The 16,663-nt window shown below is 39.5% G+C and overlaps 1 protein-coding gene across 2 annotated transcripts in view; it reads right to left on the bottom strand.

The window, feature by feature from the left end:
• Positions 1–377: 377 nt before the first annotated feature.
• Pappa2 (pappalysin 2) overlaps positions 378–16,663 on the bottom strand; it is a 230,508-nt gene continuing 214,222 nt past the window's right edge. For both annotated transcript variants that reach the window (XM_034513437.2, XM_076941441.1), the window contains 2 exons: positions 5,422–5,520; positions 378–3,679 (listed from right to left, as the gene is read on the bottom strand). In XM_034513437.2, the coding sequence (XP_034369328.1) occupies positions 3,605–3,679; positions 5,422–5,520 (174 nt within the window). In that variant the 3' untranslated portion in view covers positions 378–3,604. The remainder of the gene's footprint in view (positions 3,680–5,421; positions 5,521–16,663) is intronic.

Consider the following 16,663-nt stretch of genomic DNA (forward strand, 5'->3'; position numbering starts at 1 on the left):
TCAGCTAAACTGGATGCCTCACTAATGTCTAATAATGGACTCAAATGCCACCACCTCTGGGCATCCAGGGATGATGCTTAACGCCTCTGAAATGTAAATGATTCTTCTTAAGCATTGTTTCACAGCTCACAAGGCATTTGGCATCACCGCCGCACACTCTACCTTGGTAAATGTCATCTCTTCTTGTGGATTCCCATGTTTATATCTCTTTCATAACCTATTTATATAACAAATAGTTTTCAAGTGACTGCAGGGAATGGCCAGCCAATAAGGGAAATGGGGGTCTTGTTTAGGCCAATGAAAAGTGACTCTGAAATAATGAAATCGTTGAAACAAAGAATAAGACACCAAACACACTTCATATTTTATGTGCTGATTTTTTAATGAATGTTTTAATCTTATAAAATAACTGGATGTGGCTGTTTTACATTACAATACAGTAGATCAGCCCCTTTCACTGTGTTTTCCACCAAACTGTCCCCTTGGGTGCTGACACACTCAATGGTGATCACACAGAATAGATGACCTGTCAAAGACCAAGGCCTTGTAATGTTGAAAAGGAAAGAAAAGGAAAGGAAAAGAAAGGAAAGGAAAGGAAAGGAAAGGAAAGGAAAGGAAAGGAAAGGAAAGGAAAGGAAAGGAAAGGACCAAGAAGACTCTACTCACTGCCTTCTTTGCCAGAATCTGCTCATTGCCCCTGCTGACATCTTTTATGTATCTGTGATTGAAGGCTGCCATGGTAACTATTGAAGTCAGCCACCTTTGGGCCATGTGGACCTCAAAACTCTGGCTACCAGGAACAAGAAACAGGTGACTCTGGAATAAAGAAACAGGCAGAGGAGCCTCTGTGGAGGGCCCTGGATGACATAATGGATGTCTAAGAAGAGCTGAATGCAATCACCTGGGGACAAATGTTAGTGATCCTTGGGATCTCTGATCATTTTCTTTATTAGGGACTTGAGTTTCTTAAAACACTGGAGCCTAGGGACAAAGTCTAAACAAGACGGCTGCCTCTGTCTCTAGCTGATTATGGCTAAATGGCCTTCAGCCTGGGGAGCTTTCACACACCTCAGAAACTGTCCTCTTGCCTTCCCAGAGCAGGATGAATATTGCCAAGAAAGAACAAAATATCTTAAATTGAAGCATGGGATCGAAGTGCTCTGCATGGACACACTCTGGTGGACACTCTGTGCTTATGAGTGCTCTTGGGAGAGACAGATGCTCTGCACTGAGTTGTGAACAAGATAACTATTGCTCTGTCTCTGTCAGGATTTGCCTAAGGCAAAAGTTGACACACATCCAGGAATTTGAATGCTTCTCCAAGAAAACAGTGTGTGTGTGTGTGTGTGTGTGTGCGCGCACGCGCACACATGCGTGCACATTTAGTAGATAATTTAAACTTTTCTATTGGTCCTTTCATATTAAGCTTATCAGGATCCAGAAATATGAATTGAAATATTTAGTAGAGAATTTAAGCTTTTTTACTGTTCTTTCCATATTAAACTTATCAGGATTCAGAATATGAATTGTCTTTCCTGACAGAGGGTACTTAGTGTGACCTAGACAGTAAACATCATTTAAGCACAGTTCACCTTATTGCTAGAAATAGAGGACTAACACTGCCTTTCCCTTTCTAAATGGCTTTGTTGTCCGTGTTCCACGTATCCATATATATATTGCCATATCCACAGTCACTGCAGAATATTGCTCTTCATATAGAGCAGGGGTAGTGTGCTGATAATGTTAAATAGTGTTTCCTTTCTCATTTTATAGATTAGTTGCTTCAGCCTTGATGACGAAGAGTAGGAAGAACAGATAGAGAGGTTTTGGAGATACCAGAAGTGACTCCAAGTTTTGCCTGGTCTTAGTTTTTACTGGAGGAAAAAATTGGGGGAGACAGATCTCAGAGCCTTTGTAAGAGGACAAGGCCATCATTAAAAGAAAGAAACTATGTCTCGACTCTCTTTCTAGGTGTGATCTAAAAACTGTTATAAGAAAACATACCTAGGACAGACCCTGTGGGAAAGTATGAGCTGGATGGACAGAGAAGCGTTAATGTGACTGTTTTGTGCATAGTCCATACAGCTATTGAACAAGAAATGGTAAAGACAACATGGACCCTAAATAGTTGAAATTCTTCTTTCTCCCCACAGAGTGTCACCCTAGCTCCACATGTTGCTTACTGAGCCACAATCTTCATGCTTTGCACTTGAATAAGACTTATCTCATTGCTCGAAGGATCTCTGGCCTCTTTTGGAGACTTGGAACAGGGGCTTGTTCACTCATTCCATCCTCTCATCCTCCGACCTCATTTAATTGTGACCTCTCACCTCTCTGACCTTTCACCTCTCTGACAGCCTTTTGCTCTTCCAAGCTCCCCATTCTTTTATCTCTTATCTGTTCCCCCAATGAATTTCCAAAGCATTTTCTTTTCTCAGAAAAATCAGCAGTTGGTGATGTGGCTGTGAGTGACCGCCAGGCTTTGAAACTTGCAAGAAGGAGAGACACCAACTGGCCAAGTATGAAGAGGGTGTAAGTTCCTGTAAGCTCGATGTTCAGAGAATGAGCCCTACTACAAATGTTTTGGCTGGCTGGCTGGCTGGCTGGCCGCTATACTTGGACTCCGTACATGGAGAAGTGGAAAAGACCCTGGTCTTCATGAACTCCAACAGAGAGTTCTGAGAAGTGTAGAAGGGTTTGTATGCTCCTTTTGGTAGATACTTAGAAACCATTGTCTATTTCTCCTAGACCTACTGCCAAATAGGTTCTCATTTGTAACTTTCCATGCCTCTTGCTCTTAGCATGCCAAGTTTATCTCCTTTCAGTAGGCCCAGCTCCCAGGTCATAAAATGATGAACAACTGACAGGCCAGCATCCAGAATTCCATTGACTCTCTTCTCCCCATCCGACCTACCAATCCCTATCTATGGGAGGAAGTCGAAAGAACCTTTCTTTCTGTCCTCGAAGCTTCAGTATCCTTCTGGACATGAACTTCACAGCAGCATTTGTGGAACAATGGATAATCTGTAGCTTAGTAAACAGCAAAAAAATATAATATATAATATATTTATATAATTATGTTTAAATACTTATAAAGAAATAGCTAACCTCATTATTTGAGAGAGACCACACAAAAGAAAGGCAAAGGGTCAGTCTGGAGTAGATGAGCCCTGAAAGATGACAGTCCATCAGAAATGGGTATTGACAGAGTCCATGGCAGCTTATCTTCTAATATTTTGATATTGGTTTACATGTTGGGTGGGGCTGAACAACTGACAGCGTGCAGAATGGGGAGGAGATTGACTTGAGGGAAGGATGGAGCAGAGTACAGATGGGGGAGGGGGGTTCTGTCCATTAAATTTCTCCTTCCATTTCTAATCAATTGTCTTTTTACAGAAACGGTTGCCTATAATCCCTCCCTACTTGGACTACTTAATGCATTAATTGGCACCTATAAACATTCTCTTGCATTTCTTAAAGGCTCTCTTCTAGGCTCTCCTTCCACCATGGAACCTGTCTTGTTCATTCCCCCTTTGCATCCTGCTATGGGAGCCTCTCTTTTAGTCTGCCTCTAGGAAAGAGGAGGTGGGCTCTGGTCCTAGAGCTACTGGTTTTCTTCTGCCTTGGGGTCTCGACAGGTGCATTCATCCAAGTCACAGTCAGCAGCAAATGGAATGACCTAGGGGAGTGAACAGAAAGTTGAAATCATCCATTTTTGGGCCAAGCTTCACAATTTTCAACTGGCTTTAATTTTCCTCACTTGGTACTACAAGAAGTATGAAAATGGGGGTTTGCATCAGAGACCTGTAATTAACACTGGGTTCTCATATTATATACCATGTCATTTTAGGCAAGGTAATCCTTCAGGTCTTTCTTTCTTCATTTACAAGGTGAGAAGACATCAGTACCACCCTCCAGAGATCATCTGTGTGGTTGGGTCAAATGAATGCTATAACACATTTATACCTGGCTCTATACCTATAACTATTGTTGGAATAACTTTTAGTATTATTGACAATGTCTAGTTAATTTTTTGTTGTTGCTGTAATCCTCATAGATATAAATATGAATGTTAGCACTCTCTCCTTATGAGGAAGACTAGAACTGACTTAACTCAGAACAATGGCTGCTACATATTATTGAAGAATCCCTAAATGTTCATGTTTCTGACTTCTCTATGCTCTTGAAACAATGGGATCATCTGTGGCATCTTCATATGCATGAAAATTTGCCGTTCTTGAGCCTAGGATATATGTTGGGATTGTGAGATATTGCATATCCCTTCCCATTGTGTGTGGCTGTTATCTCATTTGTATGTAATTATCCTATTTCAGAGATGGTACAGAAAACATTGCCTTTGTCCCACTTGTACTGTTAGCTTCAAATAAGCAATTCCCTTTGAGTGTATACAGTTAAAAGCTAATTCCCAGGTTTGCAGAGATAAAATTGGGATAGTTAAATGACTTCTTCCTAGGTGGCCGTGTCTTCCTGTATATACATAAGCTTCTCGAGTACGTTTTTTCCATAAGTAAGAATGGAAAGTAATTGCCCTGTTTTCTGACTGTTTAATCTGTTTCTCTTAGTTCAAGATTGAATAATTTTCAGAGAAACAGAGGCTCAAATTGGTTGGTGATTTGATGAGTGGTTAATTACTATGTATTAAGTCACTTTGTTCATATGAAAAGCTGAGCATAATGCCTGGCACACAGTAAATGATTGGAAGGGAAAAACCGTATATAGTATTCCAGTTTGTATAGAGTTGGTCATGGCTTTATTATGGAGATACATATATAGAAGGAAATAATATCTGCATATGTTAAATTCATTGAATTTGCCAATTAGCTTCAAATATCCTCAGAGCACTTGGATTTTTACTCATAACATTGAAATTTTCAGCTCGTTCAATTTTATAGACACAGGGAGCCTATCTATGGATCTAACAAAACTAAGAATAACAGGGACAAAGAATTTCAGAAAAAAAAAAGGGGGGTATTACTGATCTGGTCCAGAGAGTAACACATTCCTATGATGTATTTGTCATTTAGGACTATTGGGACTTTTGATTTAATTACAAAGATGAGAAATACCCGGGAAGCTTTTGTTGGTAATCTAGGTCTTTTAAGGGAAAAAAAAGACATTCTTTTGTCTGGGCAATAATAAGTAGGCAGGAGACTTAAAGCAACAAAAGTCACTGCTGGCCCAATAGGCAACTAGGTTGACTGCTTAGTAAACCATGATCACTACCTAATCTCCTAATCACTTAATCTCCAAATGACTTAGAAACTCCAGTGTTTACTCCTGGTAGTTCCCTCTTAATGACTGGGTAAGAGCCAGTTATGATGCACCATGAAGGAGAGCTAGCAAAAGCCCCACTAGTTCTAGAGCCTCAGCCTTCCCACCCAACCCAGGTGCTCCATTTACCTTCTTGGAAGAGAGTGTGGAAGAGCAGCAGTCTCCCCCATCATAGTTGCAGTAGGCCCGGTTATTGATAGTGTCACACCAACCATCTGCTTGGAAAGGCTGTGAAGAGACAAAGTCAATGTCCTGTGTAGCTCCACTGGCCCCCTTCCCCTTCCCAGAAAATCATCTCCAACCAAATTCACGAAATACTCAAGAGATTGTAGAGAAGCACCCAAAAGGCAAAACACATTCTCAAAATGCTGAAAAGCCTTAAGAAAAAAAAAAAAAAAACCCTTTGTGTCCAAGGCACTGTCTGATTTCACATTAAGCAATTGTTTCTGGACTCTTGTGACATCTGCTTATATCATTAAATGCTCTAATCAGTTGCTTTAGCTTTCTTGTAATAACAAATCTTTATAATATGTACATTGTACTTCTACATTTTAATTCTGCTAATTTTCAAGAAAAAGAGAAAAAGAAAAAAAAGCCATTGTTTGTGACAATGTTGGTTTTATCAGTGAGAAAATAGAAATGTATATAGATGGTAATAATCTCCCAGATCACATAGCCAGGGTCAGGAAGAGTTAGGCATCATTTGTTACATATGTTGTATGTAATGCTACTTCTCTTCATTTTTATGTCTATCTCTTGGTTTTCAAAAGCCTGGCACTTAGAGTCTCTAGAAGTCCTCCGCTGCTATGATAATGTATATGTTGTCTGTCTAAGGTGAAAGTGATCCCAGGTTAAGGACACCAGGACTGGTACAGAATGTGCCACATGTAAAGCTAGCTACCTGACTCACGGCAGCTAGACACAGCATTTGAGCAGAGAGGACTGAATTATTTCCCTATATTCCTGTTACCACCATCAGTTAACAGGAACCAAAATAGGAAAGGGGCCAGAGTTAATGAAGTGTTTCACACCCCCCCCCCAAAAAAAAAGACAAGCAGTTAAAAAAAAAAAAAAAACAGTTCGGCAGACCAACATATTGCTTCTCCAAAGAGCTACCTCTCAAAGAAAATATACTATACAATATCCAGGAGCATCTATGTGCCAGCCTACCTGCAGTGAATCCCTGGATTACCCTCTCCACATCCTGCCCAAATGTAAACCCGTAGGAAACATCTCATAAATCAGCTCTTTGGATCACAGAAATTTGGTGTCCTGAGACCACCTTGGAATTACACATAAAGACCACTTCTCCCCTATCCTCCTTAAATGTCAAATACAAAGATTATCCCATAGTCCATCATGCTTTGATGAAATAGATGACTCAGTTTTGTAATGGCTATGAAATAATGTTCAGCAAATGAGTTGTGTCAGAACAAGCTCATCCATGGCACTACTTCCATGGGGTCCTGAGGTCATTGGAACATCTCATCCCAGATGTACACCTGCCAACCATTGTAAAGATGCTACTTGTAGGGTAGCTGTCACATAGCTCTACAGCCATGTCAGCTGAGAGCAGAAGGGAAATGAATTCTGTTTGCAACACAGGGCTCTCTGGGAGAAATGACAAAGATTCAAAGATGAACTTTTGTCTCTCATACTTTTTTTTTTTTTCAGTTACTTTTGTCCCTGAAAGTGCTTGAGATGACTACAAAATCAGGGCTTGGGGGACCAAATTTATTTTTAAAAATCCTTTTAGTCTCCTTTTCCTTTTTCAAGTGCTTAGAGAATAACTTACCTACCTAGTACTAAATACTCTTCCTCCAACCTTGACTAAATACCTGGCCAAACTTGGTCAGCTGTGAATATGATTGTTATAATTATAAAAACTCACCTCACATATCTCTCCACTTCTGCATGTATTAGCATGCTCTTTAGCATGGAGAGGATGTCGTCCTTTAAAAAAAATAGCTTATACTCTGTATATGCATGTATATTTATGTGTGTTCCAGTGCATGCATGCATCCTTGTGGAGATGAGAGAACAACTTTAGGTATCATTCCACAGGTGCCATTTGTGTTTTTATTGTTTTTGTTTTCGTTGTTGTTTTCAGATGAAATTTATCAAGTATGCAAGGCAAGAGCCTTAGAGATCTGTCTGTTTCTGCTCCACAATAGTAGTATTAGAAGTGTGTGCCACAAAATGCCATTTATTTCTTTGTTTTTAACAGGAATTCTGGGATCAAACTCAGGTCATTATGCTTGTAATTAAAACATGACAAACAGAGTCATTCCCCCAGCTCAAGCCTATACTTTTTGAACAAGTTTAGGAAAGAATCCTGGGTAATTGTTTTTTGTAACATCTTTACCATGGATGGCTTCTCATCTCAAGAACATAAGGGAATCCATAAAGAAGCAATAACTCCCTAGGTGATCTTTTCTAGGGCTCACTGGGTGTCTACTGCATTGGTTTCTAAAAGATAGTTATTTTTTATTCCTAAAGGGTCCTAAAAAGAGGAAGGAACTTATAAAAAGTGGGGGGGGCACTATAAATACAGAGAGATTTTGGAAACTCGAGTGTTTAATATAATAAATACCTATTAGAATGAATTGCCCCTCCCCTAACATGCCAGAAACAACCCTCCACCCTCAACAAACAGTCTCCTATAGCAACGTGTGCCTGGGAAGACTATTTGAATCCAAAGCTACAGAGGAAAATGGGGGAAAGGAAAAATGACTGATTGATCCAACGTTTGAAAGCATTCAGAGATTGGATAGAGTGGACTTTCAGCTCAACAGCTGAAGATGTCCAGCCCAGTACACAATTCCTCTCTTAAGGCTACAGAGAGAGAGAGAGAGAGAGAGAGAGAGAGAGAGAGAGAGAGAGAGAGAGAGAGAGAGAGAGAGAGAGAGCTGGGATAGTTTCAGTCCTATGTACCTTTTCCCACCTAGAATGTACAATTCATACTGTAAGGTGTCCTATGCAAGTATACTTTTTTAAAATCTGAAGCTCACTTCTTAGAGGTTACTTTTTTAATCTCATTTTAATCATACCGACAAGAAAAAAAAATCTACAAACTGCAGTTACATACACAGCAAAAAGTCATCATATGAACATTAATTCTTCTTAGTGTTCAGAAAGATTTATTTCTTTACTAAATATGCTTTCTCTGATGCATGTGCAAGTACACAAACAGAAAACACACACACAACACATACATAACACACACATAGCACACACTCATACACACATGCCTTTTACTTGTTATCTAACATTGAGACAGAATTCCAAGCCTGTAGATCATAACTAAAATAAATTCTTATATCAAAGGCAATTCTTGCGTTGCACTTCTTATGATGCATTCCCTTTATGGCAGCCATTTTAGTTGTTACAGAAGAGCTTATCTTATTGGCCTCTTGGTGGTAGGTGGTAGTTGTATTGTAAGAAAGTGAGACAATCAGATAAATAATCAACAAAAGCACACTTGGAACACATGCCAGTCTATTCTATCTGTATAGATTTGGGGAGCTACACTAAAATAAATTTAATTTCGTCTTCATTAAGTCTATTATTACAGAAGTTTCTTGTAAACAGATTGAGTTATTCTCATTGTGCCCAAAGACATTGGTTGTTTGTGGGTCCTCCCCCAACATACTGAGCCACAGAGATGGTGGCTCTTTTTATTATCTGTGGTTGTAGTCATTCAGCCAAACAGTGAACATTCTTGATTCTATACCTATATATACAGGATTCTGTTATAGGGATACTGAGGTAGTGCTCTAGTTCTTGAAGATGGCCACTGTTAGTAGTCTACATTTTGACAGTCTAGCATCAAAGTGTGGCTGAGAAATAACTTGACTCAGATTTAGAGATGAGAGGAACATCTTTGGGAGATGTTCTCCATCTGTCCTCTCAGGAGAACAGTCTAGGGCTAGATGATTCCACAGAGAAAAGGATACTGGAAAAATTATCAAAGGCAAAGAATGATGACAGTAGAGAAGGAGACCTGCCACAGAGCTCACCCTCAAGGGAGTTTCATGAGTTTTGACTGATAAGCTGGCAACACAGTCATTGCTTGGATAATACCAAGATTATTTTCTTCAGCAGCTTACAATATGACCTAAGACTACAACTATGTTTTAGGAAGTCAGTTGAGACTGCCATCCTGCTTTGCTAATATAAAGGCTGGGAATCCAACTGGATGAGATTCTTTTTCTGGAATCCTTGGTGCAAATTCTTGCTTGATTACAAAGATGACTTAAACCAGAAGTAGACATTAAAGTTTGACCTGATACTAAGCACTGTTTTCTCTATATATGCCATTTCTGGGCAAAGTTTACTGTTACACAGATGAGAAATCAGAGCATATCCATTTGTTCATATTGATTAGTCTTGTCTCAGGACTCCAAAGATGTCTTTTTCTAGAGAAGCTACAATGAGGCATCCACACTAAGCTCCAGATAGTAGGCTGGCCTGTGGACCAAGTTTCCCCATTCTCTGGCTCTTTGATAATGATGACATCTTGCCCATCTTTGTTCTCAACCTTGCCTTATAATATGTGGTTCCAATGCTTGTGTGTTCCCAGCTCATGTTAAAATACAATTGCTATTAAAATGATATTAAGATGTGAGACTTTTAAGAGTGAACTGGGCCATGGGAAATCTGTCCTCACAAATGGATTAATGCTAGTGTCTCAGCAGAAAGTTCCTTGTAAAAGGAGAGCTTAGTTTGGCTTCTTTCCCTTCCCTTTGCCACCCTCTTTCCCTCCTTCCTTCTTTCATGTCCAACCTTTCACCATTAAATGAAAATTTGACCTTAAATTATCTAGAAGTGGGAGTCAATGAATATATATTCATTATAAATGATTCAGGTTTAAGTAATCTGTTTTTCTTTTTTTCAAACAGCACCAACAGACACCTCAGCTGTATCTTCCGTATCTATAATGCCTGGGCTTTTTGTGTAAGAGCTTTAAAGGATGTAGATGTGGAGTTCCATTACAAATCTTCTTTTAGAATCTTTTAGGCAAAGCATAGGAGGCTCTTGATACCTTCATGGATGGTAATTGCCAGAACTCTACTTGCTCATCAATAAGGTAGTCAGTCACACATATTGGCAATGATAGAGATCAAAGGTGAGGACATGAATTAGTTGGATCATTATAGAAAATAGGATGAAGTTCCCAAAACCAACATAATCCAGCACCCCAATGTTGGGTACATATTGAAAGGAAAGGTGAATGAGTGTGTTGGTTTGCATGTTTGTTTTATAACAGCCATAGAAAAAGGTAACTCGAGGAGATAGATGGAGTCTTAAAGACTACTTATTGTAAAATTTCCACTTTACAAATAATGAAATGGGGCTTTAAAAGTGAACCATGGCCTGGGGAGGTGGCTTAGTCAGTAATTGGTTTGATGGGCCAGCACAAAAACCTGAGTTTCGAGACTAGCACTCATAGAAGAAGCCAGGTATGATGATTCATAGCAAAATCACAGCACTAAGAATAGGGAAACAGAGGAATCTAGAGCTTGCTGGTCAGCCAGTCTGCTTGAATTAAGAAAGTTTTGGTTCAATAAGAGATCATGTCTAAAAGAAAAGCTGGAGAGTGACTGAGGAAGACATTGAACATTAGCTGATGGCCTCCAGGTACAATTGCACACATGTACATATGTACTCACATACAAGCACACATAAGTGCATGGTCATGCATCCACACACAAGTGAACCACCTCACTTTCAAAGCTAGTTCCTGGCAATTCTAGGAACAGAGGGTAGGTTTTACTGTTACTGGTTAGATGATCTCTCAGAACAATTTATTCATCAGAAATGATATATATAAATATTATATATTATATATTATATATTATATATTATATATTATATATTATATATTATTATATTTATTATATATGATATATGATATTTATTATATATCATATATCGTATATCATACATCATACATCATACATCATACATCATACACCATACATCACATATCACATATCACATATCACATATTACATATTATATACTATATTATATATTAATTATATATTATATATTATATATTTATTATATATTATATTATATAAAATATTATATATTTATTATATTATATATTATATATTATATTATTATATATTATATATATTATATATTATATATTATATGTTATATGTTATATGTTATATGTTATTATATATCATATATCATATATCATATATCATATATCATATATCATATATTATATATTTCTACTACATATTAGAGTATTGATATACATCAGTTTCTGCAAGGAAGAAGTCAAATATAGAATCTGAAAACTTTCTGTATAAGCCACCTAAAATGAAAATGGAGGGGCAGTTTTGTGGGGTAGAGGCAAGAGAATGAGAGACATGTGGAGGGGTAGCCAAATTTAAGTATGCAACAAAATGTAACTAATCAAAAACTTAAAGAAAAAAAATTAAAAGCATTCTTTCAGTTTCACAGCTAAGATTTTAAGAAAGGAAGAGAAATTCCTCAGAAGACAAACAAGGAAGAAAATGAAAACCAAAATAGAAAGAAGACAGTAAATCACAAAATCTTACTGGTTGCAAACCAGCAACCAAGTTGGGGTAGAAATAACTAGATCACAGGTCTTCACGAAATGTGTTGGAATTAGTGACAGTGTTGATATTTTAACAAGAAAGGTTCTGAGGACTCTTAAAAACTAGCACAGCCACATGCTAACATTATACAGGTAACATGGCTTACTTGGAAGACCAAGGGGGTTGGTAGTGCTTATTATTAGCTCTAAAGTCTTCATAACTCAAACCTACACTTTTGCTGAACTCATGAATATCTAAGATACCAAGAACCTGATGGAGTTTTAGCTTAAAGGAGCACCACCTGGAAGGCCAGTGCTCAAGTCTGCAATCAATAAACAAGAAGCCTTCATAAGAAAATAGTGAAAACACACACTTTTTTAGCTATCATAGGGAAGCTGACAAGAGCACTAGGCATTTAGTCTTTAGCCTATTTAGGACTGGGGAATGGATCTGGGGCCTTCCATGTGTTAGGAAACCAATCTACCACTTAAATATATCCACTGCCCTTTTTTCCTGATAGCCTTGCGAGTGTTCATTGATGTACTTGAACTCACTCTGTAACCTGGTTCAGCCACCCCAATAAGTTGTATCATAGTCCTATGCCACCTTGCCTGGCTTAGGGTCTAGTCTTGTAGTCTACAATGTGTCAGTGGTTCATGGATAGTTTTATGGGCTCTGTGTAGTACCTTGAACTTCTTCTTGTCCAATCTACCAAATCCCCAAAGAAGGCAAATGGAAGAAAGCATCAATGTAGTCTGTTCATGTCTACCTGATACCAGGAACAGAGAAACATCTCATAAGTGCCATAAGGAGTCAATATCCACGGGGAAACATGGCTGGAAGTAAATTGGAATAGAGGAAGAAAAGCAAGCAAAGTCAGATCACAGGATTTTCTTCTCTGTAACATTTCATCTCCTTCGAAGGACCCAGAGTTCTAGCACTCCTAACTGAGAAAGCATAAAGACTTTGGTGCTTGCCTGAAGACCAAGAGTACAGATACAACACTTGATGGACACATGCTCAGAGTCCTACCTTGCTCGATTCCCCTACTACATTCTGAGCAAGTCACTTTGCTATAAGCAATAGCATACTTGCTTGGATGCCTCACGGGATTACTGTAAGAGATGGATGAACAAGTTGAACCACAATGGTTAAGACAGTGTTTGACCCATAGCAAGTACTCACTAGCTCAGTTTCATGAAGGCAAAAGAGAGGCTACTACTACTCGAGGCCCCACAGGCTGGTGAATGAGTTCTCTGAAGCAAGGCCCCAGAAAGCAAAATCTCAAGATTCTGCCACCAACACTTTTGGGACAAACACAGATCCTCCTAGCTTGGACAGTATCCTGCCCACTCACCTTCATTACAAAGAGAAGGATCTGAGTTGTGAGGTATTGATGGTCAGGTATACAGAAATGTATATGAAGTATGTGAAAAACAGAAGAGGAAAGCCTTCCTGGGTTCTATAAACTAGGAAAATACTCAAAATCATACTGGTAACCTTTTAGTCAGCACTGTTTCCTCTCTCGACAGTAAGAACGAATGCCTTGTGACATTAGGAACAAAATGGGTAAAGAGAACTTTAATTTAGAAGAAAGCAAAACTGTCCAACTTGTTAGTTCATAAAGGTAATTCTGAAGAAGACAGATGGGATTCATCTCTCAATGTTCATTTAACACCGACTTAATCTGTTGGGTAGGTAAAGTTGCACTAGACATTGGGCTGATGTAAGAGAATACAGAGCTCCACTCCCATGGAGCTTACTAGTGGAACATTTGCTTAGCATAATAGACATTTTGGGTTGATTCCCAAAAACACAGGAGAAGATGAGTAGAGTAACATAGATGTATCCCTGCCTATGTGATCCCCCTGGAACTGGTTTCTTCTATGTTCAAAGTGCATGTTTCTGATCTGGAGATACAGAGGACTTCAATGAGCCAGGGAAGAGTCAGGGAAGTCCCTGAACAAACAGCTGTTAAAGGCCTTGCCCATTTTAAGAAAGAAGACAAATTCCATGCAGCAAGACTGTCTGTCAGGAGAACTTACAGGCCATTTGTCTCACTCCAGTTGTGAAAACAAGGAAACCATGAACAGGAACAGCCCTTCCAGGACTGCTGTGGAGACACCAGAAAGATGTGAAGGTGTTTCAGTATTAATTTTTGTGGAATCTTGAGCTCAGATGCAGTCTGTATCACAACTATAGGTACTCTTGCTTGACCAAGCCATCAGATTACCCAGAGGCCTGTTGTTTGATACCTACCTTTATTTAACAGGATTTAGAGATGTTGTCTGCATTAAGAAAGGAGGACACAGTTTGTGTGCAATCAGATTTTAGGGAATAACTGATAGAAATCTAGATTAATGGGTTACCCGGGGTCAGGAGTATCAGAGAAAAGCATTATCCTGTAGAAGACAAGTAATGGGTGGAGAAAGATTTTGTTGTTCTTTTTGATTGTTTTAGGACATGGGGTTGGATTTGGATGTCTAGATAGGCCAAGGAGTAGTTGTAAATGAAGGTGAGTTTTGCAGGTGGCATAAAGGTAAAGAACTAGGAGATCTCAGAGTCTGCGAGGATGGGTCCCCATGATTTTGGTGACAGATAGCAGGCACAGAATGTTTTGTCTGTAAGTTAGGCCTTTAGGTGGGTCCTCCTCAACCCCAACTAACTATAGCCATTACCATGGCTCTCAACAGAAAGATGGACAAAAAGCTTGCAGCAGTGCTGTGGCTTAGATAGGACTTTATGGGGAGAGGTGCAGCTCTATGTTCCTTGGACCCAGTTGGAAGTCATTAGATGATTTCCTGGCACAGATACAAGTATACGCTGATTGAATTCTCCATGTCTGTTGTGTCTTCCCTTCCCTCAACTTTAACTCTGCCCACCCCATCTATCCCTGCCTTGGGGTAGGCAAGAGCCTCCAAGGCTGGATCACCTTATATTGAGAGGAATGAAGTTTGGTGTGTATAGATGTGGATAATTCCTATGCCCTGAGGTTTTTCTCACTGTTAAATGGAACAGACCATTAGGAAGTGGCCTGAGGTTTGAGGAAAGCAAGATTCAACTATCACAATGGCTTAATACAACCATCTAGATATAGGCTTGCTCACAGTAGACTCCTAAAAACAACAGGTTTCCTCTGAATGACTGAGGAAAACAGAATTTCAGGCCACTGTGAGCATCATTCTATGTGGGATGGGTCCTTCTGGTGCCTTCCCTTGGTCACCTCAGTAGGTAGCTACTCTCTCAGTCCCTCTTCTCTGTGTCTCCATCAGCTACCCTGTCAGGCCTCTACCTCTATGAATGGAACATTCAATGCATGCTCAGTTTGAGAACTCATGTTCTTATGGAAAGTGAGGAAAGGGAAGAAAAAGAATCAGGTCTGGGGCAGAGGTAGAAACCCTGCAGATATGAGAAAGGAAAATGCAGCCTGTTACCCTAGAGGGTCTTGGAAGAGTGTTGGGCTTCCATGTATCCCTGGAGTTTACTCCTCCCTCTGCCTCTGGCCTCTGGCTCCTTGGACAGCCTTCAGCTCATTGGAGGTAGACGCAGGATAAGCTGGCCACCGGAATGTTCCACCACAGCTCCAACACGCGTGCTCATCCCTACCCCCTACCACACATGCACACATGCCAGGCAGCCCAGCATTTCTTGGCTTCCTAAGCCGGCCCGTGGAAGATGCCTGGGAATGCAGACTGTGGGAGGAAATGACAATATTCATTGTTTGGATTAAATATTTTTCTTGGCCTTCCTGCTGTTTGCTGAGTGTCTTATTTTTTTAATTTCCCATTCTCTCTCATTCTGTTCTTCTTCTTCACCTCTGTCTCTTCCACCTTTTCTCTCCCTCTCTTTCCCAGCAGTTAAGCTCACTAAGGGAAGTTTAGAGGGAAAAGTGGAGACTCCTAAGAAAAAAGCTATTTAGGGAAACCATGGTAGGTGAGAAGACCTTGTCGAGGCAGTATGTTCCTATTGAGTGGGACTCTACCTAGATTTTGCTAAGTCTTCCTACATGTGAACTAGAGCTTACAGAACTTGTTTTCTCTCTTCTGTATATGTGCACTAGAAGCATGAGTAAATGAATACATAATGTAAGTATGAGTACTCATATATACAAATACATCTATGGCACACGTATATGATAAACACATAGATATTCCCTCTCACATCTGTGAGGCATTCTGTATAATTATTAGCACATAATTATGATATAGATTTTATATAACACACACACACACACACACACACACACACACATTTCCTCTAGAAACTTCAGGCACCAGTAACAAACCTAAAGGTCAAACTATCTTTATAAAACAGTCTTCTCAACAAGCAAAATTCTGTTTTTAAATGTTATGAGGTATATACAATGTACTCTGAAATGCATACTCACGAATCCTCACAATAACCAAATATGGTTGATGGTGGTATCATACATATTTTAAAGACAAAAAGTTTTAAAGATCGTAACTGTCACAGAATGTGATTTAGAACAGCATCAGCATCGCTGGCTAATGTCCAGGCCTGTCAGGCTCACAGGACCTCCAGCACTGTGATCTGTGTGTTCACACATTCATCACTTCAGCCTTCCCCATTGCACATATGGTCCAGTCACCCAGCAAAGCCGACAGTGTGGCTAGCTACCTTCTTTCTTCAAAAAGACCAGTGTCACATAAATCCATGAGAAATGTATCTTATAAGCTATTGAATACCTGAATAGAGTGATGGCTCAGTAGTTGAGTCCTTCCTGCTCTTACAGAGGACTGGAGTCAGTTCCCAGCACCTACATCAAGAGT

This window comes from Arvicanthis niloticus, chromosome 10, assembly GCF_011762505.2.
Source record: "Arvicanthis niloticus isolate mArvNil1 chromosome 10, mArvNil1.pat.X, whole genome shotgun sequence".
Taxonomy (NCBI): Eukaryota; Metazoa; Chordata; class Mammalia; order Rodentia; family Muridae; genus Arvicanthis; species Arvicanthis niloticus.